Genomic DNA, 27,766 nt, shown 5'->3' with positions numbered 1-27,766 from the left:
TGATGCACGGGGGGCCATGCACCATGGCACTCCTTCCACCGGGCAGAATGCCAGTTACAGTCTCTGACAAATAATCAAATTCAGCTAATTACATGGGTTTGTATACCTGCTGCTGGCATGAGATTGCAATGACTTTGCAGCATATGATGAGGTGGAAAGCTGAAGAAATCCATGTTTCAGTCTTAAATGAAGGAAACCCAGGCAAGGCTGCAGGACGAGGCAGCCCCTGGAAGGACTTTATTCTGGTTTGATCGTGTATCTTCCCTTTGAAACCCACGAACAGGCGGAGAGCACACACGTTTTCATCTTTTTTAAGAGAATCTTGGTTACACATCTGCAACACTGGGACTGGCTTTGCTGCTACGTACCACCTTGTTATGGTGCAGATTGCAATGCAGGACACGTAAAGATTTGTACATTAGTGTATTATCTCCTCTCTGTGCTTAGCATTCAGCTTACTGTTATCAACCAAATACAATGGTGCCACTGGTGGTTCATTCAGCCTTGATTTACAATAGAAAAAATAACATCTAAAATTCCCATTCAATTTGGTAACAATATCAAAAGCTTTAATGCAAATCTACACATTCAGTGTAAAGCCTCAGCTTGAATGATCTGAATTGCCTATCATATTGGATTCATTTATTTCACTGGTAAATTGAATGCTGCTATGTGGGCATAGCTATAAAGCCACGTAATTGCAATGAAGCCATTGTAATACTGGAAATACAAGAACAAATAGGAGGTGGCTCATGCTCCTAGTGAACGCTACCACCAGTATTCATGGAGACCTGCGAGTTTATTGTCAGAAGCCTGGAACACAGGCACGCTCTGAAAGCTCTCAGCTCTATTTTTAAGTCAATTTCTGTTCAAGGAAAAAAATAAATACATTAGCAACCCTGTACATACACTAACCTCTGGCCAAACAGCCTGAGCATGCTTAGAGTTAATAAAATAAGAATAATGATTTAAAAAGCGACAAAAGGAAGACTAGGGAAATCATGGGCCCTCCCCAGAAGGAAATGGGAAACCTGGTTGCCCATGACATGGAGAAGGCTGAGGTACTCAACTTTTTTGTCTCAGTCTTCACCAGCAAGTGCTCCAGCCACACCACCCCAGACACAGAGGGCAAAGGCAGGGACCAGGAGAATGAAGAATCACCTGCTGTAGGAGATCAGGTTTGAGACCACCTAAAGAACCTGAAGGTGCACAAGTCCATGGGACCTGATGAAATGCATCCACAGGTCCTGAGGGAACTGGTGGATGAAGCAGCTCAGCCACTATCCATATTTGAGAAGTCATGGCAGCCCAAAGAAGTTCCCACAGACTGGAAAAGGAGAAACATAATGCCAGTTTTCAAAAAAGGAAGTAAGGAAGACCTGGGAAACTACAAGCTCATCACTCTCACCTCTGTGCCTGGCAAGACCATGGATTCCTCCTGGGAACTATGCTAAGGCACATGGAATATAAGGAGATGATTGGTGAGAGTCAACACTGCTTCACTGAGGGCAAATTGTGGCTGACAAACTTGATGAACTTCTATGATGGAGTTACAGCGTTGATGGATGAGGGAAGAGCAACTGACACCATCTACCTGGACTTGTGCAAAGCTTTTACACTGTCCCGCATGACATCCTTGTCTCTATCTGGAGAGACAGGGATCTGACAGATGGACAAGGAAGTGGCTGGATGGTCACACCCAAAGAGTTGCAGTCAATGGCTCAATGTCCACATGGAGACCATTGACAAGTGGCATTCCTCAGGGGTCAGTATTGGGACTGGCACCGTTTAACATCTTTTCCAGCAACATAGACAGTGGGATCAAGTGCACCCTCAGCGAGTCTGGCAACAATGCCAAGCTGTGTGGTATGGTCAACCCACTGGAGGGAAGGGATGCCATCCAGGACCTTGACAGGCTTGAGAGGCGGGCCTGGGCAAACCTCATGAAGTTCAACAAGGCCAAGTGCAAGGTCCTGCACATGGGTCAGGGCAATCCCAAGCACAGACACAGGCTGGGTGGAGAATGGATTGATAGCAGCCCTGAGGAGAAAGGACTTGGGGTGCTGGTGGGTGAGAAGCTTAATGTGACCCAACAGTGTGTGCTTGCAGCCCAGAAACCACCACGCCCTGGGCTGCATCAAATGAAATGTGACCAGCAGGTCAGGGGAGGCAATTCTCCCCCTCTGCTCTGCTCTCATGAGACCCCACCTGCAGTGGTGCGGTCAGATCTGGGGCCATCAACACAAGAAGGACATGGACTTGTGGGAGTGAGTCCAGAGGAGACCACACAACTGATCAGAGGCTGGAGCACCTCTCCTGTGAAGACAGGCTGAGAGACTTGGGGTTGTTCAGCCTGGAGAAAAGAAGGCTCCAGGGAGACGACCTAGAAGCCTCTCAGTACCTTCAGGTACTCGGGTCTTCAAGAAAGCTGGAGGGGGACTTTTTATGAGGGCATGTAGTGGTAGGAAAAGGGGGAATGGCTTTAAGCTGGAAGAGGGCAGATGTAGATTAGATAATAGGAAGACATTTTTTATTGTGAGGGCAGTGAGGCGCTGGCCAAGGCTGCCCAGAGCAGCTGTGGGTGCCCCATCCCTGGCTGTGCTCAAGGCCAGGTTGGATGGTGCTTTGCACAACCTGGTGTGGTGGAAGGTGTCCCTGCCCGTGGCAGGGGGGGGAAAGGGTTGGAACTAGGTGATCATTAGGGTCCTTTCCAGCCCAAATCATTCTATTACTCTATGGTTCTTAGTATTAGTTTACCTTTTTTGTAAAAAACCTAATTTTACTTCCTCAAAAATTCCATGCATTTGAATTACACTGCAAATTCCTGTGCTGACTGAGCATAAAAAAGTATGGCAAAATTATTCATTATTTTTATGTATAAATTTTGGTACACAGATGCTCCTACTGATGCCACGGGAGACTTCTAAGTTTCCAATTAGTTGTAAGCAACATAAAATTTGTATCTCAGCTTATTTTCAAGTACTTGAGTATTAGAAAAGGGAAATCATAATGAACATTAGTAGTTTAGTCATGGTGTTATTTTTAAATTACTGAAGTAATACATGACCTTAAATAGAAGGTATTTTGATCATACATCTGGTAGTAGCTTCATTTATGCTTCAGTGGTGACATTTTTACACACACAACTACCCAGTAGATGTTCGTATTTGGCAATTTAACGGGAACTCAATGGGTTGGGTTTTTTATTTACTGAATTACTGCAATTACTGATTTTTTTTATAATCTAATCTCTTACTGTGTACCCGATCAAATTAGTATTACGGTTAGCAAGAACCTTGACATCTTAACTTGGAACTGTTGAAAACTAACATACTTCAGCATAGTGTTCACACAACAGAACAAGAAATTAATAAATAATCATAAAATTACAAAAATTGTATAAAACCATAGTTTATTGCCAACTGTAAAGTATTAACTAGATAACTGGCTGAAAATGCTGCATTAATATATCCTAATGCCTGTATTACAGAGAACAGCAAAAAACACATTTAACACTCCTCCAGCCCCAAGCTATTTCTAAAACAGGCTGTATGTTTCAAGATTCTCTGACAAAACCGAAGCATCTCATTTCTAAAGATGTATGATCCCATTTAGAAATCTATTTTTAAAATACTCTGAGGTTGCTGATATAAGTTAGATACCAAAAGGATACAATTAAATATTTGCACAACTAATAGCAAGCATAAATAGAAAATATGCCTCTAAATGCAAGTATACTAGTTAAAGGACAGCACTACTAAGAACAGGTGCAAAAATAACATAATGTATGGAATCATACAAAAATTTTGCCCTGTGACAGCATATTCATTGCCTATGAACTCCCAGCCCCCAAAAATTAACATTAGACATCATAGTGTGGGATAAGTAAGTTAAAGAGTGTAAACTGAACAGGTCACCTGCAGTCCTATCTTCAGGACTAGTCTGACAATACTCCGGTGCTTTCACATATAGCCTGCATTCAGCACTTTCCTCCTCCACAGCTGCACATCATGATCTCCACCCTTTCAGCTCTTCATCGCATTAAAATCACATCAAAAATTTTAATTATTATTTTCCAGTGAGAGAGCTTCCAATGATAGTATGTGACTCCTGTCAAGCCTTTGAACACAAAGCCTTTTCCACTTTTGTATGGTAACCCAGCTGTCTGCATAATTCATGAAGACAGATGAAAGACTACTTCCCATGTAAATACGTCAGGCAGAGAAATAACTACTTTGAAATTAAACCGATGGTAAGATTTAGATGAGGCTTTGAGAGTTAAAGCAGAAAACCAAACTGCTGGCAAGTGCTTAGATATCACAGAGGGTCTACATAAACTACAGGCCAAGTTCTGCCCCAAACCAAAATCAAAATTTGACTTTTGGCTAAGTGTACCATGCAACGCCAAAAGATCTAGCACACTGTAGAAGATATGTAATGCTGAGGCACCCCAAAATCAGGTTATGTGAGGCACATTAATTAATTTTTGAAACACATAAACATTCTGCAGTCCTGCACTTACAGAAGCAACAAGAGAGCATCTGTCTCAGCAATGCTCTTGGTACCAATATAGCTCCACATTTAGGAATCACAGAAGAATTCTACCTGTCTTCAGGTAGGAACAGAAACCTTTGAATTTCACTTTGCTTATGCCTGATAAGGAAAACCCTACTGCCAAGTACCTGAAGAACTAAGCTGGGTACAAAATTATGAACTGAACTTCTTTCTGCATCTATTCTGAGAAAGCTTTTCAAGATGCAGTATTCAAGAACAACCTGGTCCTCCAGAGACTTCACACTGATTCCAAGAACCTTTCTGCCTAAGCATCCTCAATAAAGGACAGAAAACATGGTTAAATTTTAACCTAAAACATCCCCTGAACACATTCAGTATTTTCATATTAATGAAAAAAAAAATTGGTATCTATACTGAAGTCAGCAATTTTATTTACACTGAACGCCCCGTCCCTTCCTTAAATGCCTCAGCTTGATGACATTTGATAGTCAGTGGCCCAGAAAAACCTGTTCTTTTCTATTCAAATATTCAAATAATAGCAGAAGCAACACACAAGCAAGCTCTATGAACCTGAGAACTCAATGCAGCTGTGCCTGAATGGGAATCCCAGGTAAGCATTCTGACTGCTCACCGTGACGTCCTTGCCCCTCATTCCTGAAGTGGAATGACTTCAGGAATGACTGTGGGGAACAGTGGGATCTGCCAAAGTGGAACAGTTATTGCCGCCTTCTACTCCTCCGTTCAACTGAATTTCCAGCACCTGTGAACACACTGACAGATTTCCTCCTGTTCTGGTTATTTGGGAATCCACTGCAGGGGAACCTGGGTTAGCAGCAGCACTCTGCTTGATATGCTTTTGAAGGCATTTCATATTCTTTAGACATCCAACAAGAACAGGCATTTTAAAACACCTAATTAAATTTCTGTAATCGTGACTGTTAAAGGTCGAGAATGCTATCTGCAAGGTTATGCATCAATAAGTGATAATGATTTTTCCCTTTGCAAAATTCACACGGTAGCCTCAAAACTGTTCAGAAACAACAAATACATGCTAGGTCTCAGACACTCTTCTAAGTTTTTATTTGGGCTATGAAAGAGGCATAAAGGGCACTTGTTCTAAAGTATCCTTATCAGATTTGATAATGTATTTCAATATGCATGTAAGTAACAGCCTTGGGATTTCATTAATAATAACAGCAAGCAGTAGTTCTTCACACAATCAAATAACTAAACATTAGAACTCCGCCAGAGAAATGGGTCAGTCTTAACAGTTAATGTTCAATGGACATCAAAAGGCATGCAACAAGTGAAATTAACAAAAGAAAAAACATTTATTCAGGCTGTTAAATACCCTGTGTTATCCCAAATGGATGAGGACCTGTGTGCGCGTATAGCTTCAGATTTGAAAAGCATGCCACAGAAATCTTGATATTTGTATTCTTCTATAGGAATCAGTTGGTTTTGAAGAAGAAACCACATTGGGCTAGATGAATACATTGGTAACCATCCAAATCATTGGATTTTGGATGAATCTGGCTTTGGGAACCATTTTTATGTCCCTCTTTTTTAAGCGGACAGAGATATAAGACTCATGTTTTAATTTCATTATTGCTTTCTCGTTGTTCAACACTGACAAAACAGAAAAGCAATTCAAAGAGCATCATAATATTTCAGTTTTAGAGGTCCAGTGAATAAAACCAACCTCAGTCATATTGCAGCATCCTTTAACACCAAAAATATAGTATACATCTTACTATATGTAATACCCAGCTTCATATGAAGACATTCCATTTAAAGCCATAGAAAGAAGTAAACTTAATTTGAATTACAAACATGCTTGCATGCTACGTAAAAGCTGTATCCACCATCCAACATGAAAACAAGAAAATTCATGTTGTAACTGCTGTGCATCCAAGAATTCAGTGATGAACACTTAAGTTTCTTAATTTGCATTTTCAAAACAATGCACCTGAAAAAGATAAATTAAGAACCACACAAGAATAATATCTGCTGAAAAAAAATATGGAATATTAACAAGAACAGAGCTATTTGTTTTGTACGCCTACTTTTTTGTCCCTTGTTGATCTCTAATACTGACTAGGCCCAGGTTTGGTTATCTCACAAGATCTAACAAGATCACAGCTCGTGGCAGTATAACAATAAAGGATTTACTTCCCTTTTTAATTTGCCCATTACTACTCCAAGGAGTGAGATAAATGGAAAAGGGAAAAGGAATTAAAAAAAGCCTAATAAATGTACTTCAGTAAGGTCCAAATATATTTAGCTTATTTAGCTTTTGTCACCCCTGAACTCACATGTACATATGCATTTTAGAGACGTTCTACAAATCGTGGTTAAGGAATACACATAGGAATGTGTTCAGCTATCCTATCCATTGGAAAAGATACTCTTCAATAGAACTAATTCATGCACTTGTTTAGATTTCTCACCTTAGCTCTCCGAGTATTAATTAGTATCATTACCACACCATTAATCCTCTGGCAACCAAGATGACTACTCAGATAAGAAAAAAAAAGTTTGGTGTACCATCAAAATCAGCCATGAATCTTTAACGACTGACCTTATAACGACTGATTTTTGTACATACTGGTTTTGCTCAGATTATTCTAATCCAAAAATTAGACAAGATTTTGCATCAGAACAAAAACCTTTCTAATGTGTAGTATTTAAGATCTGATTACAAGTGAGGCTCATTTAAAAATGCGTTCCTCTTAAAAACAGTATACCTGTGAGTTGAAGGGTATTTAAAATTTATATATATTTGACAAGGTGATAGGTAAATAGTAAAAAATTGTGTTGAAAATTCTTCCGGGGGGGGGGGTGGGGGGGGTGGGGGGTGTGTAGGCATCTATACTGACCATTGCTGAGGCTTCTGATTTTTGAAAGACCAAATTCTACAACACTTCCCTCTTAACTGAAAAGGCCTTTAGGACTGGGGATGACACCTGTGCATGTATGACACTATGGGAAATCGAAGAAAATAAGGATACTACAGCGTACATATATTCTGAATGTGATTTTCAAGTTCAAAATGTACTGAAAGGTTTTCATTTTTACTATTTCAAACAACTACCTAGAACATTCCAAAAACTTATAATCTTAAAATATGTCTGAACTTTCAAAACTAAATTTAAAAATATATTTTCTAAGCAAAAGTAGTCAATTTCTGGACTTTTATTAAAAAATAATTTCTTACAAGACTAAGCAAAGTGCATTTTGTCTTCAAAAGGTGAGCCTTACAGAACACAATAAAAATTTGATGTTTCCAAGAAAAGAGCACTTGCACGAATGCCAAAACCAGCTTCATGACTGTGAAACTTTCATCACAGCAATCTCTTGACAGCATATGCGTTACCGAGGATTATAAAGCAGTTTCAACTACACTATTTCATTAATATAATTATCTCAGGCCATCCAAAGCCAGAGGCAGTGATGAGAAGGCTATTAGAGAACAATAATAAGCTTTCTTTAGCAGACATGTTATTCACTGACACCCTGCTGAATCTTTTTTTTTAATATTCTGTTTTAAAGATAACTACAGGTCAAATGCATTGGAATACATTCAATCTTCACACTCAGCTTTCTGAATAATACATTAAAAAAGCTGGCATTTCTTACTCTTGGACTTCATTTAGTATAGGTGGTTAAGGGGAAAGGAGTGAACATGCAAATATCTTATTTTTCAGTTTCAAGTAGATTTCCCTCACACATCTCTTTAAGGAGGGGGCGGGGGGGAGAAGTATTTTCTCTATTTTCTCTCCTTTATCACGGCACAGGAAACTTAACAGTAGTTTAACCAACAGAAAGCAAAAATCTCAAATATTCTTCCCCACCTTTATACATAATTCTGTAAAAGAGTTTGCCTGCACCATGCAATAAAAAAAAAAAAAAAAAAGAATAACAGAACACTAAGCCTCCAGGCAAGGGCCCCTAGAAACAAAATTCCTAATAATATGAGTAGATCTCCAGATGACTAAAATTTCTGAAAAAAAACCAACCAAAAGCAGCTCTCTGCTTGTAAGGATTTTTTTTTTTTTTTTAATTAAAGTACATTCTGGACCCAAATATACTTTTTTTATGCAGACAATTTGTGGTCACTTCTGAATGCACTAATACATCAATAGGCTTAAACATATCCCATTCTGACTGGCTTTTATGCAGTTAATTACATCCCACAAATAAACTAAATACGTAGATAACCAAAACATATTGAATTTTCTCATGTACAAAAATAAATTGCTTTCAATTACTTTTTTTCATCTGGAAGAAACCAATTTCTTTGCTAAATGCTTTGAATTGAGAATATATATACAAAATTACTAAGCTAATTGCACATCTCATGCATCTGAGAAGCTGATAAGTGACACATTTTCCATGGCAGGCACCGACCAACCAAAGCACTACCGCATGTTACTGTAATCCACATTATTAAAAAAGTATCTCTGCACAAATGGTTCTTCAAATGCTAAAGACTGAGTTGAAAAAACCACCTAACCTCTACCTTATTAATTAATTCCAAAGCAATTGCGGGTGGCAGACAGGATCTTTGTGCGTTTAAATTCAGGGCAGTGTATTTGTGACAGCTGCAATTCTTGCATATCTGAGCTCAATAAGAAAGCTCCTCTAATAAGATTTTTTTTTTTATTTAAAGAAAAACAGACCACACTTTCAAGACTGGTACTACAGTTCACACTTCTTGATTCAACCCTATGTATAAACATGTATTACATGAAAGCTTTTTGTACATGTTGAAGAAAAAGCTTTTAGGTCACTTGCAACATTAAAGCGAAGTTTTATTGTTACACTGCAGAATTCTCTGCCTTTTAATCACTTCTTCAGAGCCATGGGAAAAAGGTTTTCCAAGAAACACATTTACATTAATTATGTTATACTGTGTGTTCTGTGTCTCTGTTTAGAAAGAAAATATGATCAATACTTAAGATCAAGCAGAAAAAATGAATGATCCTACAACTGAAGTACAGAAATCAGAATCAAGGTAACTACTGGTGATTCCTGTCAATGATGGTGCATGCAAAACCTCAAAGTTTGCTTAGAACAGATTTTCAAAACCAGCAGATTAATGATGGATAGCTCCAACTTTTTTACAGTGTATTTTAAACATACTTGCATGCTAAAAGGGTAGGCACCCACAGAACACTTCAAAAATGCATTCAGTTGGAAGTGTCAACAGATGAATATTCAGCCTTGCAGATGCCATCACCCATTGGTACTGCTCAATACATAAGCCAAGGTGAAGTGTGAACATGGTGTGATAAAAAAGTATTTGGAAGAAAACGAACATTTTTGAGAACAAGTTAATGCATAATTGTACAAGATACTAACCAAAGTGGAGTTGACATCTGTGTTTATACAGAATTTACTTTTTTCCTGTGGTTTGTTTGGGGTTTTGTTTTTCCTTCAATTCTCTTCCTCATTTCATTTTCTCTCCCTTCTATGAAGAATTAAATATGATGGGGGAAAAAAAGTTCTGCCTGAATCATCCTCACATTATTTCAAATAACCCCTGACAGTGTGGAACCTTGATTACAGCAAGACTTCTGTAATGGCAGATTGTCTGATGCTATCTGAATTAGACCTTGCACCTAAAAAAAAATAATCACACTTTGATAGACCACCAAACTCTGAGATGCATAATTTCAGATATTCTAAGCATATAATTTCAATTTGTTCCTCTGAAAGTGAGTCCATTTTTACTGAAATCCCAAAATAATGATTTAAAAGCAAGTTTTAGAATCACACTTTTGAAATCTCCTCTTTTGACTACAGAACAGGATTTTCTGAGATAGAGAACATCGTTAGTCATTTAAAGTTTCTGGGAGATTAGCAGCTCTTGAAAAATTATATGGGTATCTTGAACTGGCTGTCTATAAGAGGTATCTTCAGGATTCTGTAATATCAGTCTTAAACAAAATGGCCTTAGCCCAGAGGAGCAAAGAAACTGAAGAGATTAACTCTAGATGTAATTAGCTAACGAGGTCACAGGCAGTTTTCTTTCACAGTCCACAGTTAACAGAAGTGATAATGGTCTTTATACTTAGTCTGTATAAAATATTCAAACTATCTCATACTACTGTAGTTCAACAGGCATCATTATGGATGTTTTGACAATTTAGTAATTATCTATGCAGTTATAAAATAATTTAAATTGATTAATTGAATCGCTCACGTCTATTTTGTTTTTATCAGCTGTTATTAAAATTTCATGAGCATTAATATTTATAGATTACAAAGATTACAACAAGCAGTTAACACATTCTGAAATAATATTATCCAGAGAAAACAAACACTAAATGTAATTAAATAAACTGAGGCTTCCATAATAAAAGCATAAATTAAATTAATTCAGCATGAGGAAATAGTGTACTCTAAATTAGTATCACTTACCAAGAAGAGTATATGCCTAAATCTGAATAGGTAAAATTTTATTTCCCCACTAAACATGGAGTGTGAGTACATGGTTTTGATGCACCACCTTTCCAAACACTCACCAGAGCAGGCCCCGCCCCTCCGAGAGCTGTACTGCCTCTCTGGCTGTCAGCCCAGCCAGGTCCAGTCCCTGGGATGCACCAACATCGACATGCTTCCTGACTCAATTATCTCATTACTGTAAATCACACTATGCATAAATTTATTCTGCCTACCTTCAAACTTACACTAGGAAGTGATTTACTCAGCAGTTTTCTGCAGCTCCTTCAGGTTTGGAGATTTTTCTTTTGCTTGTTTTGGGGGAGATTTTTGGGGATTCTTTGTCTAGGGAAACCACAAATTCAAATTAATGACTTAATAAATGAGTTTTACTACAATCACTTTTGTTCCACAATACACTTTCCCCCCTTATTTACACATTTTCCTCGCATATTTCTTCTAATGGTTATAATGAAAATGCCAATTATGGACTGACTGACAATGAAGATAGCTTCGTAACAGAGTACTGATCCTTGCCTGGGACCTTCAGACACTGAGGAGCCAAATTGTTCCCAGGGAGAGTAAAATGGGATTGCATAGAATTAATACAATCTTTCATGTCCTTCCAAAAAAATTTTCTTTCCCCAATATTTTTCCCCTCATGTTTTTGACCCTTTTTTTTTTCCCCCTCTTTTTTTAACATGGGAGGCAAAGGGAGACAAAATTGCTACAAGCTACCTGATTAATTTCTATGGAAGGAACAGAAATTATTATTAAAATGACAGAGTCAGTTTTAGTTCAAATGTTTTATAGCCAACTACATTTTCAAAGAAGAATTTTTAATGTGTTTTTTCCATACACATTTTAGAATCCTAACCTTAAAACAAACAAAACCAGTCTTTCCAAACTACTTTAGTATCTTAGAAATATTAAAGGAGAAGAATAGCTCAAACTGACAGAAAATTTAATCGATCTTGGAAACTTTCCATTTTGGTAACGTCAGGTTTACAGTTGGACTCAATGATCTTAAAGGTTTTTTCCAAGCTAAAAGATTCTATAATTCTAAGTGGGGGAAAAAAAACCCCAAACATCTCTGTAAGATGAAAAATCTCTCTTCTCTCTCACAGCAGCAAAAAAGTACAATATTCCAATTTAGTAATAAAACTCCGAGTACATTTAGTAACACCTTTACATACTGCTAGAACAAGGCACTTACAGCCTGAAGAATAACGATGTGGACCACACACAAAAGCACACCTCAGTGCACCTTAAAGCATAACTCTTGTACATGAAATAAATACAAAATTAAAGCTAAGAATAACAAACACCTCTCAAAATAGAAGTGTATCATTTCTGCACAAATAGAAAATAAATGGAAAACAAGACCTCCTCTTTGAAACATTGAAATATCTATGAAATCAGGTTTTGTCATGCTTTTCCTCCTCTTCTGTCAGATCATGGTTATGCTGTACATCAGAAAATTCTTTTTCCAAAACAACAGAAAAGAGAAAAAAAGTCACAGAAAAAAAGACACTATTTTTCTCCCTTACCCACCATTACAGAGAACTAGTATTTAACTTTTGGGTATAAAAATGCTAAAAGCATGGCTACATTTGGTGCCTCTCTTAATGTAAAGTAGACAAACACAAGATCCTATTTAAAATACCTTATTAAAAAAAAAATCTCAGTTATATGAATAACAACCTACATGGTTAAGAAGTAAATACTGTCACTGTCGGTGCAGACTGAAAAAGGAAAAAAAACCTGAAGTACGAGGCACAGAAATAGAAAATAGATACTTTACCACAAAATAGACCTTCAGAAAGAATGAAATCTAAACACTCCTATTTGAACAATGCTTAATGATTAGACAAATCATAAGTCAACCAACTGGGCTAGTACAGCAGTTGCACCTTTCATACCATTGATTTTATAAAGCATTATCAGGCCAAGAAAAACAGGATGTACTTCTTTCAGAAGCAGGGAAAAAAACCACATGCACAGAAAAAAACCTAAGACAAGTATCACATGCAGATGTTTCCATCCCAATTTCAAGGATCACAGACATGAGATCCTGCAACACTCGGTACAAAATCATATCGCAGCCTAAGACATTTCATTGTCAAGAGTACGTTCTTCACCTTCAGCCTAAATTTTCCCTCCTTAATCTCACCCTGTTACTCCCATCTCATACTTCTTCAAAGCACAAGGGGAGGGAATTAGAGATTAACTCTAGATGTAATTAGCTAATGAGGTCACAGGCAGTTTTCTTTCACAGTCCACAGTTAACAGAAGTGATATGGTCAGCACCCACATATGGCCATCTTCAACCACATTCCCATTTTTCATTAATTTGGCAGGACTGGCATTTCAAAGACCAAGACCTGAACACCACTGGAACTGCCCTAAGGTACCTGGCTCCTGCCGTTACCTCCTCCACACCCCGTGGAACAAGCACTAAGCCTCAGCCTACCTGCCGATTCATCTCCTGAATGCCACTAGGTTCTCTGCCATATTTGCCTCTCCTCCTTTGTACTAATTATTCTAATTTATTTAACCCTTCCACTATCAGCCAGGATAGGTCTAAGCCCTTTGGCTCTTTAAGGATTTAATTGTACATGAAATTTTATCCTGAGTGTTATTGTTAGTTCACATTAACGAGGCTGAAATCACAAAGTTACATGGAAGTTACATACCACTCGGGTCAGCACTTCAACCTACACAATGATTAGGAACCTTCTTTTGCCTCAGCTCCTCACCCCAGCACTTTTTGCTGTGTGCTGTAAAGGGGACAGCACAACTGCAGTTGCAGTGGCAAGTGATGCTGCCAACTGTAAAACAGAGCGATAACATCAGATTTCAGAATCTTCCCACCGAGTATTTTTGGAAGAATCTGCTTATAAAGGTTATCTTTTATTTGAAGATCTGATTTATCCCCGGACCCTGTCCTAGCTCAGTGCTCCATCAAAACCTTATAAAAAGGGAAACTCATAAGTGCTGCAAATTTGAAGAGGCCCCACTTAATCTCTGTGGCACAGCATGCGTTTTGTGGGATAAACGGAAGAACCAGACAGAACTGCAAGGAGGACGAGGTGCTCACAAGGAAGTCCTGCTATGTGTAGGCTGACCATGCTTGGGGACACCAGCCCGCAGGCTGGGGGGAACAGGGGCTGAAACTGGGCTGTGATGGCACCACACCAACATCTCACCGCGTTAGAACAGCTGGGTGCAGAGATGTGCACACTGCGTAGCCTCCTACACTACAAAACACACACCAAATCACCTGTAGCGTTGGGAAGGTGAATCTTCTTAATAAGAATAGCACAGCAGAACACATTAGGGATGTACCGCTTCGTGCAGTTTACTGCTTTCTCCTTCCACCTGTCTGTAGCAAAACTTAGGTACTAATACAAATCCGTGGAATGGCCTCTATGCGTGCACATAACATTTTCGACTTAATGTTTTTTGGAATATTCTAGAGTGTATTTTGCAGGAATAATTACTTTGCAAACCACTTAGTGATTTACGGAAACTGCACAAATTTATGTAATTAGGTACAAATTAAACTACCAGGGTAGAAACAGACAAACAAATAAATAGGAAGGAAATCCTGATTCTTACCCTTTCCTATCAATGCTGCTGTTGCACAAGCACATACTTCACTTTTAAGCATGCCAACGGTATCGGTATAGACCCTTCAAGCAAATTATGCATACACATTTCTGTTTACAGGACCAAATTGCACGGACCGTAGTAGTCAGCAGAGTAGAGAGCTTATCTTAAAACTGTTTCTGGATCTTCAATTCAAGCAGTAATTCAAGTAATATTGGACTGCAAAATACCATGCAAAAAATCCAGACCCTCAGGAATGGGAGTACTATGTAAACCTGCAATTTAACATAAACGTTTAGTATTACCATGATATTTTTTACAAGATAATGTTGCAGAATCATCTTCTACCTCTTCTCCCCCCTCCCCCCCCCCCTTTTTTTTTTAACATCATATGCTTTCATAGCTTTCCTTGCTGGTATTACTCTGGCAATAAATGAATGAGCAGAGACGTTTGTTTGATGCTTCCTGTCATCTTGGCTTCCCCGTTACAGTGTAGGTGTTCAGTTAATGATGGGACTGAAGACTCTGCTGAGCTAAAATGAGAATAACCCATTTCACCTTATAAAAAACTTAGGTTAATAACTTGGCCCTGTCTGGTTTTCTCATTTTCTAGAACTTATTTTCCAGATAGAAACTGAATGGTGATCTGGTAATCTCCATTTTGTTTCAGTATCTATAACTACATCATATAACCTGAGGCTTTACACAGTTTTTTATAGACATATTAAAAACTACTAGATAATTAATTCTCGAGCTTTCAGTCAAAACAAGTCTAATGTAGTGGGACATAACTCTTCTCTCCAAAACTATAAAAAGTTAATACATTTTAAATTCTACACTTAAAAGATGGATCTTTTTCCTAAGTGAAACAGACTAACAAGATAGCTTTGACTATGCAAAAAAGAAATAAATAATGAATAATTTCTATGATATAATTTCAATCAATCTTGTAAACACTCGTTGCTAGGAGAAACAAGGTGTATGAAATATTTTGGGAAAAGAGGAAAAGAACAAAGGATTCAATCTGCCGTGCTTTTAAATTATTAAATGATGCTGTTATGCACCAAGGAAGAAACTGAGCACCAGGGGACACTTACCCCAAAGCTTTGGCCTACAATCTGTCCTGCTCTAATGGCTTATGTATGCACAGGAAGAAACACAAATGAACTCTTAACAACGTTACACCCTTATAAAACATTTGTGGTGAGAATGTAGAAGGTAACAGTAACCCAGGTAATGACTGCTAATTGGCTTCAAACATCACGAAAATCAATAAGACTGGCCTAGGGTGGCATGGCTACTGGGGCCATGGACAGCTTAGGCTGATCCTGTAAATTGGAAAGCAATAAATAGTTATAGCAATTGCCCTGGTGGGGAGCATGCAGCATCATACAGAAGGATGAGACCAATATGGAACATCTAAGATCACAAGGAAAAGTTTCCATGGCTTAATATTAACAGATACTAAGCAAATTGCTAAATAAAAATCTAAAAAGAAACCTGTTGTAAAATGCTAAAAAAGAACATGTTTCTAAATAAATCTCTTCTCAAAAGGTCTTAGAGCATCTGAGGAAAGAAAAACAGGTGAGGTGAATCAAATACAACAAACAACAGCAACAAAAACTTTAGCCCAAGAATATCAGAACAAATGCTAGCTTTAACTGAAATGCTGCAGAAGTTACAAAATGTCCATGAGAAGTAAATAGAAACACCCAAACACTTAAGAATAGAACTTCTCAGCCCTGGAAGAATAGAGGGAATTAGCCCAGCTGGGATATGTAGCACCAGAGAACATGAAGTTTTAGGACCCTCCTCTCCCCTCAGAAATTTATCCAGAGCTTGTGTATTGCTCTGTCAGCCACCCGACAGAGAAGCCAAGAGCAGCACACCTGAATCACAAAAGGTTATATTCTCAATGGGCCCTTTTTTCAATGTGTAATTCAACACGCTGCACCCAGCTGTACTTTTATTTTTCTAGAAGTACAGACTAAGAGAAGGTTTAAACAGCATATAATTTATTCTACTGGATGAATAATTTTGCCTCTTTTGAAATTACATTTATAGAATCTCTCTCTTCCGCAGTTTGATTCACATATACATATTGTTTGGCTACTATATTAAAGTTACTACTCAATTTCCCAAAGCACTGTCTATAAGGAATTTTGTAGGCATGGTACTGGGGATTTCCTAGCTGGTTCTACAGCCTAATTAATAAAGTCTATCTAATATTTATGCAAATAGGAAAATAATTCAGATTAAACCAACTCCATATTCTTAATTACTCCTTTCTCCCTTACATGCAGTTTCTGAGGATTAAACAACACAATTTTCTTATAACAAATTAAAATACAGATCTTAAACACCCCCTCAGGCTCTGTCAGATGAACAGTAACAGGCTAGCAATGTTAAGGGAAACCTAGATGGACCCTATTTAATGGGATTTTTAGCAAAGAATTACACTCCCTTAATGAAAATCAGGCGGCCAAACACTTAAAAAGCTCAGCTCAAGAGATCTTTCTTGTTCTGGCACTAGATTTTGGGGTTTAGATAAAGATCACAGCATCATGGAATGGTTTGCTTGGATGTGACCTTTAAAGATCATCTAGTGATAAATCATTCCTACACCTTTCTGAACTTTCAAATACTTAGCGGAACTCACCAAAGGGACATTCCATACCATACGGTGTCATGCTCAGCAATAAAAGCTAGGGGAAGAAACTGGAAGCAGGAACATTCAGAGTGATGGCATTTGTCTTCTCAAGTAACAATTCACATGATGGAGCCCTGCTTTCCTGGAGGTGGCTGAACTGCCACCTGCTGATGGGCAGGAGCGAATTAATTCCTTGTTTTGCCTCGCTTGTGTAAGCATCTTTTACTTTACCTACTAAACTGTCTTTATCTCAACCCACAGAGGTGGGGTGAGTGAGCGGCTGCGGGGGGCTGAACTGTCTGCCCCGCTTAAACCACAGCAAACCCACTTCCCATTGTTTATTTAACTACATTTTGGAATGATCACTGACTACTATTGACTTGCTCAGTCAACATCTGTAGATCAGACCTGGAAGCCTGGGATCTGCCTATGTCACACAGGTAATCCATAAACATGTTTTACTTTCTCTGGGAGAAACAGATGGTATCGTTTGCTTGCATATAAAATAATCCTTCCTTAGACTTAAATTAGATGCTTGATCATTTACCATGACTTCTAAATTTCATTTGCATGTACAAACACAATTTATCTAGTTATTCACATGACCATACTTCCACATATATTCACCCACAATTTTAGTAGGGAATACAGCAGGGAAAAGTTGCATGTGCTATATAAATTACCATGAAGTACGTGCTCGTGTCCCATTAGCTTCATGTGTTTAATGTTATGAATGAAGGACCAGTCCATACCCTACACAGAACAGGCTGTCTGTATGTAACTATTAAGAACATGGATTGTGATAATGCTCAGATTCCCAATTAGGACCCCAAGAAACTGAGCATTGACAAGCAGACATAGAACTGTTCCTACTCAAATTGCTTAATCAATCTTAATACATATTTATGTATTCCTATCAAAATCGTATGAACTAACCATACATACATATGCTTACAGATTCAGAGTATAAATAGATACTGTCAGTATGAAGACAAGCGACTCATGAAGAAAGAATTTAAAACTGTATGTTTTCAATTATATCCATTTTCCTTTCAGAAGACAAAAAAACTGAAAATACTATTGCACAGAATTGTAAGCCTTCAGGATCTGGGTTCTTTTCAATTAAGGAAGACAACATTACTGTGCTTTCCACAACTTTAGCAAAAATCAGAGAAAGGGAAAAATGAAAAATATATGAATTTGCATTCAAGAAAAGGAAAAAAAACCCTGTAGAGAATAATCTGAACATCTTCAGATTTGTCTGAATTAATATCTACTTCAGAAGAGAAATATAGTGGATTAATATTTTTAATATTAATAAGGTTAAAACATGCCAACTCTACTGATTCAAGTATTATAACTGTATTCCCAGTTCATCATTTCTAAATCCCATCTGGTAGATTGGAATGCTTATCTCTGGAATATAAAACCAAACTGAATGTTGACTAGCAGTCAAGCAGAAATGAAAACGACAATTTCCACATATCTAAATATTTTAATAGCTGCCACTAGCAATACCTAAATATGAATAGTAATTAAATACAATTTAGAACAAAAATAGTCATAGTGATATCAATAGTAATTAAATAAGGGGATAATATAGTGAAACTTCTTCTTTCATTTTTTCTTGCAAAGAAATAAAAGGAGATTAAAAAGCAACAAAAGAATTACAAATGAAAGTGAGTTGTAATAATAATCTAGGATATTCAGTAAACTAAAATGTACAGCTTTTAGTGCTGCTTTTTTTTTGTGTTCCCTTGCTTAGCAGAAACTTGTATTCTATACAATCTACCACTGAACAAGAAAATTTTACCACATTAAGTAGGGGCACTTCTTTTCACCAGAACTTCAACTTTCAAAGAGACCACTGCCTCTTCACTTGTAACTTACAACTCTCCTCACACATTTTGGAATACCACATTTCAACAGTGGTTATAAACAATTATTCACCTTTCTGCTTAGATATCATGTCTATGTTTCAGCAACTGGAGGGCAGTACTTCCTCCTATCTCATGCTTCTTAGGACAGGAAAATGTGCCTATTTTAAACTTAATGATATAACTGGACCAGGCATATTTAACTGAATATGTTTTAAATAATCAGTTTTCCTGTAGTCTGAAAATGTCTATACAGTTGAAGAAAAACAAGTACATAGACAATTTTTGCTCTTACATGTGGGGCAGTGTGAAGTCTTTACATTCAAGTATCAGTTCTTACTCACCTGGGGAGGTCTACTGATGTTAATGGATTTATTTCAAAGAGCAAGAAACTGCAGGATTAAAATTCTTGTCAATGAGTCACTTTATTCAACTTTATACAATTCATGATAACTCCACTATGTATACTGTCAACTTTACATTGCCTGAACATCTACTATCAACAGCTTTGCATGCAGAAACTCAACCGTCTCTAGCAGCATCCTGTTAAATATATGAAGACCACTTTAAAATCCAGCTGTCTAACACAAGTGCGGACATTCTATACTTTATCCTTGTTACAGGGAGGAGCGAAGAGCAAACAAGGTACCTTTAGACAACATCCACCTGTACTCATCAGGGACCGAATGCCATTGCATTGATTAAGATCATAAAGAATGTAAGTAATCCGGGTTAGGACATTTCCTGCTTAAAGACTTTACCATTCACAAAACATCAACACTGATTTACAGACATAGCATGCAAGTCAGAATGGACCATGCATAACATAAAAGATGAAAAAAATAGCAAATAGAAAGTGTAAACAGCTATAATGTCACAGGGCTTCACACACTGAGGCAATGCAATCAATGGCAAACACTACATTTTGAAAAATATATTTAACACCTCTGAAGTTCATCTGAGCATGCCACCATCATGAAATGCAGCTTTTGACTCACCAAAGAAGAGTTATGTGAAGCATCACCTGAGACCTCGGGTGTTCTTGTGCTGTTGGGAAGTCTGTGAGGGTTACGAGCTATCGCTTGGCACCAGCCCAACATTTTCTCCTTCCACTTATCCCTTTTCAATTTCTGAAATTCTGAAAATAATTTAGATTCCCTGAAACATTGACACTTTGAATGTATTGCGTGCATGTGTCTGGATGCATACCTCTAAAACAGCTCTTTACATTATATCTAAACAAGATAATAAACATATTTGTAGAAGAACATGTTTATTTCAAGGACTCCAAAGGGTTATGCCATGCAGGTTAGAAAAGAACTATGCATTTTCAGCACACCTTACATGCATTAATACTATTTCAGTATCAGCAAATTCAGTGCCTTCTCTCCATGCTAAATTTTTCTCAACTTGGTCACTTTAATTTTAAGAAGTGTTATTTTAAAGGAATTTTATAACAAAACAACTATGAGACTAGCACCATTCCTAAACCCATGTAACATTTGGATGCAATATCCCGTATTTCCTGAAGCAACTAGAAACAGCCCTAAAGCAGTAGTGGGTATAAAATACAAATCAACAGCGTGAAAACACACAAACATGTATGTACTCACGCCCACACACACCAAAATACCTGACTTGTCTTGAAGTGTTACACTAGGATGTACTGTAAACAGCAAACAGTAATGTATACACACCAGCAATAAATGCTACATGCCAACTATAAACTGAATGTGAACTTATTTTTAGTTTGTAACAGTAACAAAATACCTTTTCAGTAACACTAATACGTTCTGGAAATACAGCAATAGTAAGACGGATTTTTTTAAATGCTAGAGAGCTTCGTAAGTATTTTTAAAATTTCATAATCTATTTTCCCCAGTTGAAACGGGTAATGTAGGTATTCAGTGCAAAACTTTGCTAATTAATTACAAAAATATCTTTGAGCAATTTTCTCCACAGCACCTGAAACAATTTATAATCTTGTTTATAAAGAAAACCAGATTATAAATGTTCATAACATTCTTTAATTTAAAACATGCTATTCTATAACATCATAAATCATAATAAACAAAAAGATTAACCTACCAGATTGAGCACCTAGTACTCCAAACAAGGTTAGCACCAGAATAAAGAGATCTGGAACATATATACAATCACAGAGCAGCTGAGGTTGTAAGGTACCTCTGGAGACCATCTAGTCCAACCCCTTGCTAAAGCAGGGTCACCCAGACCATGTTGCACAGTCGCATCCAGGTGGGCTTTGAACATCTCCAGAGGAGACTCCACAGCCTCCCCAGGCAGCCTGTCCTGGTGCTCTGTCACCCTCAAGGTAAAAAGGTTCTTCCTCACATTCAGATGGAACTTCCCATACCTGTTGCCCCTTGTCCTGTCACTGGTCACCACTGAAAGGAGCCTGGTCCCATCATCTTGACACTCGCCCTTAATATATTTATATGCACAGTCTTCTCCAGGCTGCACAGCCCCAGCTCTCTCAGCCTTTCCTCATAAGCATGTTCCAGTCCCTTCACTGTCTTTGCAGCTCTCTGCTGGGCCTTCTCCAGTAGTTCCCTGTCCCTCTGGAACTGGGGAGCCCAGCATTGGACCCAGCACTCCAGGTGTGGCCTCACCAGGGCAGAGCAGAGGGGCAGGACATCCTCCTTTGACCTGCTGGCCACGCTCCTCCTAATGCATCCCAGGGTCCCCTTGGCCACCAGGGCACCCTGCTGGCTCATGGGCAACTTGCTGCCCACCAGATCTCCCAGGTCCTTCCTCTCAGAGCTGCCCCCCAGCAGGTCAGCCCCAGCCTGTGCTGGTACATGGGGTTGTTCCTCCCCAGGTGCAGGGCCTTACACTTGCCTTTGTTGAACTTGATGAGGTTCCTCTCCACCCAGCTCTCCAGCCCGTCCAGGTCTCGCTGAGTGGCAGCGCAGCCTGCAGGGGTATCAGCCACTCCTCCCAGTTTTGTTCCATCAGCAACCTTGCTGAGGGTCCCTTCAGCCAGGTCACTGATGAATAAATTGAACCAGACTGGACCCAGTACTGACCCTTAGGGAACACCAGTAGCTACAGGCCTCCAGCTAGACTGTGCACTGCTGACCACAACCCTCTGAGCTCTGCCACTCAGCCAGTTCTCAATCCATATCATTGTCCCCTCGTCTGACCCACACTTCCTGAGCTCAAGGTAGACAACATCCACTGCTTTCTCCTTGTCTACCCAGCCACTCATTCCATCACAGAAGGCCATTAGGTTGTTCAGGCATGATTTCTCCTTGGTGAACCCATGTTGACTGTTCCTGGTGACCTTTTCCTCCACATGCTTCAAGATGACCTCCATGTTTCATCACCTTTCCAGGAATGGAGATGAGGCTGACTGGCCTGTAGTTTCCTGGTCCTCCTCTTTGCCCTTTTTAAAGGCTGGAGTGCCACTGGCTTTCATCCAGGCCTCAGGCACCTCTCATGTCCTCCATGACCTTTTGAAGATGACAGAAAATGGCTTAGCAATATCTGCCAGCTCCCTCAGCCCTTGGGAGTGCATCCCATTGGGGCCCATGGACTTGTGGGTGTTGAGTTTGCCTAAAGGACCTCTAACATGATCCTGTTTGACCAAGGCAAAGTCTTCCTTCCTCAGACTTCCTCTCTTGTCTCAAGGGTCTGAGATTCCTCAGGGCCAGCCTTGGCAGAAAAGACTGAAGTTAAGGCAGCATTCAGTAATTCTGTCTTCTCTGTGTCCTTTGGTCAGCAGGGCACCCACCTCATTCAGCAGCTGGCCCACATTTTCCCTGGTCTTCCTTTTCCTGCTGATGTACCTGAAGAAGCTGCTCTTCTTGTCCTTGACCTCCCTCGCCAGATTTAATTCCAAATACACCTTAGTCCTCCTTGTTGCCTCCCTGCATGTTCTGACAACATCCTTAAATTCCTTCCAAGCAGCCTGTCCCTTCTTCCACATCCTGTAAACTTCCTCTTTGTGTTTGAGGCTTGCTAGAAGCTCCTTGCTCAGCCATGCAGGCCTCCTGCCCCCCTTTGCTTGATTTCCTACTTGTGGGGGTGGACCTGTCTTGAGCTTGGAGGAAGTGGTGCTTGAGTATTAACCAGCTCTCTTGGAGCCCCCTACCTCGTGCAGCCCTAACCCATGGGATTCCTCCAAGTAGGTCCTTGAAGTGGCCGAAGTCAGCTCTCCTCTAGTCCAGGGCTGCAATGCTACATGTTGCCCTGCTTCTGCCACACAGGATCCTGAACGCCACCCATCTCGTGGTCACTGCAGCCCCCAACCTTCACATCCCCAGCCAGCCCTTCTTTGTTTGTCAGCACAGGGTCCAGCAGCACATCTTGCCTCATTGGCTCCTCCACCACCTGCATCAAAATGTTATTATCATCAGAGCCCTGCAGGAACCTCCTGGACTGTGTGTGCCTAGCTGTGTTGTCTTTCCAGGAAACATCAGGGAGGTTGAAGTCCTGCATGAGAACCAAGGCCTGTGATCGGGGGGCTGCCTCCAATGGTCTGTAGAAAGCCTCATCGACTTTCCCTTCCTGATCAGGTGGCCTGGAGCAAACACACACAAGAGTGTCACCCGTGTTGGCCCATCCCTTAGTCATTACCCGTGAGCCCTGGGCTCTTTCTTCATCCATGCCCAGGCAGAGCTCGATACGTTCCAGTTGCTCCCTCACATAAAGAGCAGCTCCAGCACCTCTCCTCGCTGGCCTGCCTTAACTAAAACATACGTGGCCATCCAGGACAGCATTCCGGTCACGCGAGCTGTCCCACCATGTCTCTGTTACTGCAACTGTGACCGCACGCAGATCTCTGATTCTTCCCGTCTGTTCCCACACTGTACCTGGGCGCACAGGCGTTTCAGAGAGGCAACTGAGCACACAGGTTTCCCAGGAGGGAGGTAAGTGGATCCACCACAGCCGTGGCCACCCTTGACATTCTTGGCCTTCTGGTTCTCATCTTGGGAGGCAGCTAAGGAACATTTATCGCTGCTCTGGTTGGCCTGGCTTGTTCCTCCACTAGATGTGATGGTGTGAGCATTGCCACTTTGGACTCTTCCCCAAGTCCTTCAGTTCAAAGCCCCCTCACCAAGCTGGCCAGCCTGCTGCCAAAGATGCCCCTGACTCTTCTAGAAAGGTGGATCCCATCCCTCCCTAATAGGCTGTAGTCATCAAAGAAAGTCCTGTTGTCATGGAGGCCAAAACCCTCATGATGGCACCAGCCATAAAGCCAGAAGCTCACGTGCATTATAGTCCTATTTCTGGCTGCACCCCTTCCTCTTACTGGTAAAATGGAAGAAGAGGTAACTCGGGCACCAATATTTTCTACTTGCACCCTCAGGGCTTTATGGTCTTCCTCGATTCTGCCCAGGTTCTGGCTTGCAGTGCTGTTTCTGCCCACAAAGGAGTGGCAGGGACAGCAGTCCATGCTCACGAAAATTTGTGGCTGCCCGTCAGCAACACCTCTGACCTCAGCTCACGGAAGGCAGCATACCCCACGCGAACCCCTGCCAGGCCAGCGGATGGGTGCCTCGGTACTGAAGTTAATGCTGAAAGCCTTACATGGTAAAGCAGCACCTATTCAATACCACTGAACGTTATGTACTTGTAAAGTAAGCTTATTTTTTTCTGCAGTACATCTCCCTGCAGTACACAAGACATGCTTGCGTTTACAGCAGGCTTTTGTCTTCCTGGGTTCTGATTAACTACAGTTCCTTCCTGAATAAGTACAGTTCTACCGTTTCTGCACTTACTGTTAATATATGATTCTCAAAGTATGAAATGCACAAAGCTGTAATTCTCCACAGACCCTCACACAACTGATAGTAAGGAATAAGTGGAAGCCAGCCTTAGGTTTGTTGCACTGGAGATGATTAGATGAGTGAGTCTATGGGTTGATTCTTACTGATTTTTCAGTCTCTTGAAATTTTAACATGAGATAAAAATACATGCCAGTAAAGCGTTAGTAACATGAAGGCTGCCACTGCACCTGTCTGCAGAGTCAAACCCATTTTTCCTTTATAAAAAATTTCAGCTGTAGACTTACAAGAACTTGGTCCTCCGTAGCATGAATACAACCCAGCAAAGGCTTCGCAATGAGAAATCCAGCTGAAGCACCAAACTAAACTCATTGTCACAAACTTAGCAGCCATTAAGAGTTCCACAGGACCAGAGCATCCACTATCTTACAGGCCCTACAAGACTGTTTATTTTCCTCAGTTTTGTGAATGCAACTAGCAGAACTTTACATACCAAACTGGTTGTTTTTAAGAGTAAAGGAAGTAGCAGTGAACAGTTTGTGCATTTAAGCAACCTGTACACGGACATAAAAAATGAATCCATGTTTTAAATGCTCTCCATTGCATATCAAACATGCCATGAAGTCCTTAAATGAAACTGGAGAATGAGAAAAAGTATCAGAAGGACAAGCATATGCATGAGTCGTCCTCCACAATTTGGAAAGATAAGCATTTAGTATGAGACAACCAACCAGAATTTTTGTTTTGTCAACCTTCTACTGCAAATTCTAGGTGATTTCTGCATCATATACTGAAATACTATTTACCAACTAAACAGGACTGAAACAACAGTGGAGTCTCACTGCTATTTAAACTAGTCCCCATCCCATTCCCTTTGCTTTTTAAATACGAGCACATAAAATCTTTTGAGAAAGTAAAATGCCTTTTCAAAACTATTCCGTTGTCCCTGGAATTTCCTGGCTTTCATTCAAAGTTTCAAGAAGAAAGTATGTCAGTATTGTGTAGATTTTTCAAAATGAGACAACCCATTTTTTTTGCTGCTCCAGAACCCACCACAGCAGTTCGTCACTGTTGTGTAAGTGGAATTTACAGGCAGAGAAAGGGGAGCAGCATCGGGGATGACACTGGTCAGCTCTGTTAAGCTAGGTGAAAGGGGACGAGTCCAGCAGATGAATGCTGCTGCTCTCTGTAGGACTGTGCTTGGGGCTGGGCAAAGAGGTACCACTTGCTTTACACCTCACAAGTGAAGTCTGTAGAAACAGACATCGAGCCCATCTTTCAGGCCACTTGAACCTTCACAGATAGGTAAACAGCTCTGGGGAAATGGTTCTCTGTCAGTAAACTCAATAAGTAACTCTTTAGCAAAACGTTTTACTACACACAGGACTTATGGGCAGATTCCATTTGCTACAATTGCTAAACTGCATTTTCCCCATGATCAGTAAGTTATTGTGCATTTTTTGTGCAAATGTCTGGAAACTAGAGATTAATGCTGGCTAGAGGGAAAAAAATCCTTAAAAAATAATTAAAAGAACAAACCAAAATGCATATTTGGAATATAAGTAATATTTTTAAGTCAGTCCCAGAAAAATATTATATAAAGATCACAGCCCACAGAAATGTTTGTATAAATTTTTGGCTTGCTATGTCTGAAAAGATCCTGGACCTCACTGAGGTGAAGCAGCTCTGAACGCACACCGTGAACCAGGTGGCTACACGTTCAGCTGGTGCAGCTCACTGCTTGGGAGCACTTTACTGCTTTGGTTCCTCCCTGAAGAAAGAATATGAACCTGAAAAAAACCCTCAAATATATAACCTTTAAGAAAGTCTTCAATGTGATTTTCAAAGAACATTTAAATCATTATTTAAAAAATATTTCTCTCCCTCCACAACACTGGATGGAAAACTTCCTGACCATTGTCCCAAGACTGGACAAGAGAGAAAAAAAAAACCAAAACCCCAAACCCCAATCTTTACATGGTCACTCCTACACTTCCTTCTCCGGACCAAATGCACACAAACATCTTTTTGCAAAGGCAGTAAAATGAACATATTTAAGATAAGCGGTTGAAATGACCCCTAGGAATAAAACAATATAGTTCCCAAGTTCCTAGAGCTCTAAGGTCAGATTAAAAGTCTGCTACACCTACTGATGAGCAGCTGCTCAAATGAGTAGTTAGCCAAAGCTTCTTTTGGTACAACCACACTCACTCTTGATCACCTATTAAGAGGGGAAGCTTCAGGTCTTCACTGAAGACTCCAATATTCTATTACCTCTGATTAATTGCTATCATTCTTCTAGGCTTGTATTTTAATATAGCTGTATGTGTCAGGCTACTTTGTTTCTGATTGTCTACCAAATTTTCAAGTTAACTTAGCAGAAAAAAACCTAAATTGCTGCATGCTTCAGTCTACAGCAAATCCCTCCAGAGATTTGTTTAGTGTAGAGAAGTAATGCAAACTCCCTCTCTAGTGCGTACTCCTCACACTTGGGGTGGGTATAAGCCAATTCAGCCTGAGAACAGAACTCTACATATCACATATAAGCATGTTATATGCAGTCTGAGTTTGATCACAGATGAAGTGAAAAAAATTATTTAGGCTACAGAATCTTCCACAAAATGCTGCTGCAGAGCTGGATACTCTTGGTACTTAGAACTGACAAAGAACCATAAACTCCAGGCAACAGCCATAGTTCGGTATGACAAAGGTAACTATTTGAAGTCATTACATTATGAGTTTCTACACAGTTGAGTCAGGTATACAGCATTTTAACAATTTGCAGCAGATCCTCTATTATATCAGCTGGCAAGAAATCTAGGATCTGAAGATTTACAACCTTCTACAAACAAACACGTTAGTTTAGAGCTCCGCAGAGTCTACCTGAACCAGAGGTGTAGTGAAGAGTGGATGCC

At 39.7% G+C, this 27,766-nt stretch overlaps 1 protein-coding gene across 6 annotated transcripts in view; it reads right to left on the bottom strand.

Annotated features, from left to right (window-relative positions):
* MARCHF1 (membrane associated ring-CH-type finger 1) overlaps positions 1–27,766 on the bottom strand; it is a 252,774-nt gene that overhangs the window by 79,907 nt on the left and 145,101 nt on the right. For 3 of the 6 annotated variants that reach the window (XM_037377493.1, XM_037377506.1, XM_037377522.1), the window contains exon 3: positions 20,100–20,239. The exons of the other annotated variants lie outside the window; for them this stretch is intronic. In XM_037377493.1, coding sequence (XP_037233390.1) covers positions 20,100–20,201 — 102 coding nt within the window. In that variant the 5' untranslated portion in view covers positions 20,202–20,239. The remainder of the gene's footprint in view (positions 1–20,099; positions 20,240–27,766) is intronic. 6 annotated transcript variants of the gene reach the window in all.

This window comes from Falco rusticolus, chromosome 1, assembly GCF_015220075.1.
Source record: "Falco rusticolus isolate bFalRus1 chromosome 1, bFalRus1.pri, whole genome shotgun sequence".
Lineage (NCBI taxonomy): Eukaryota > Metazoa > Chordata > Aves > Falconiformes > Falconidae > Falco > Falco rusticolus.
This window is presented reverse-complemented; position numbering and strand designations above follow the sequence as displayed.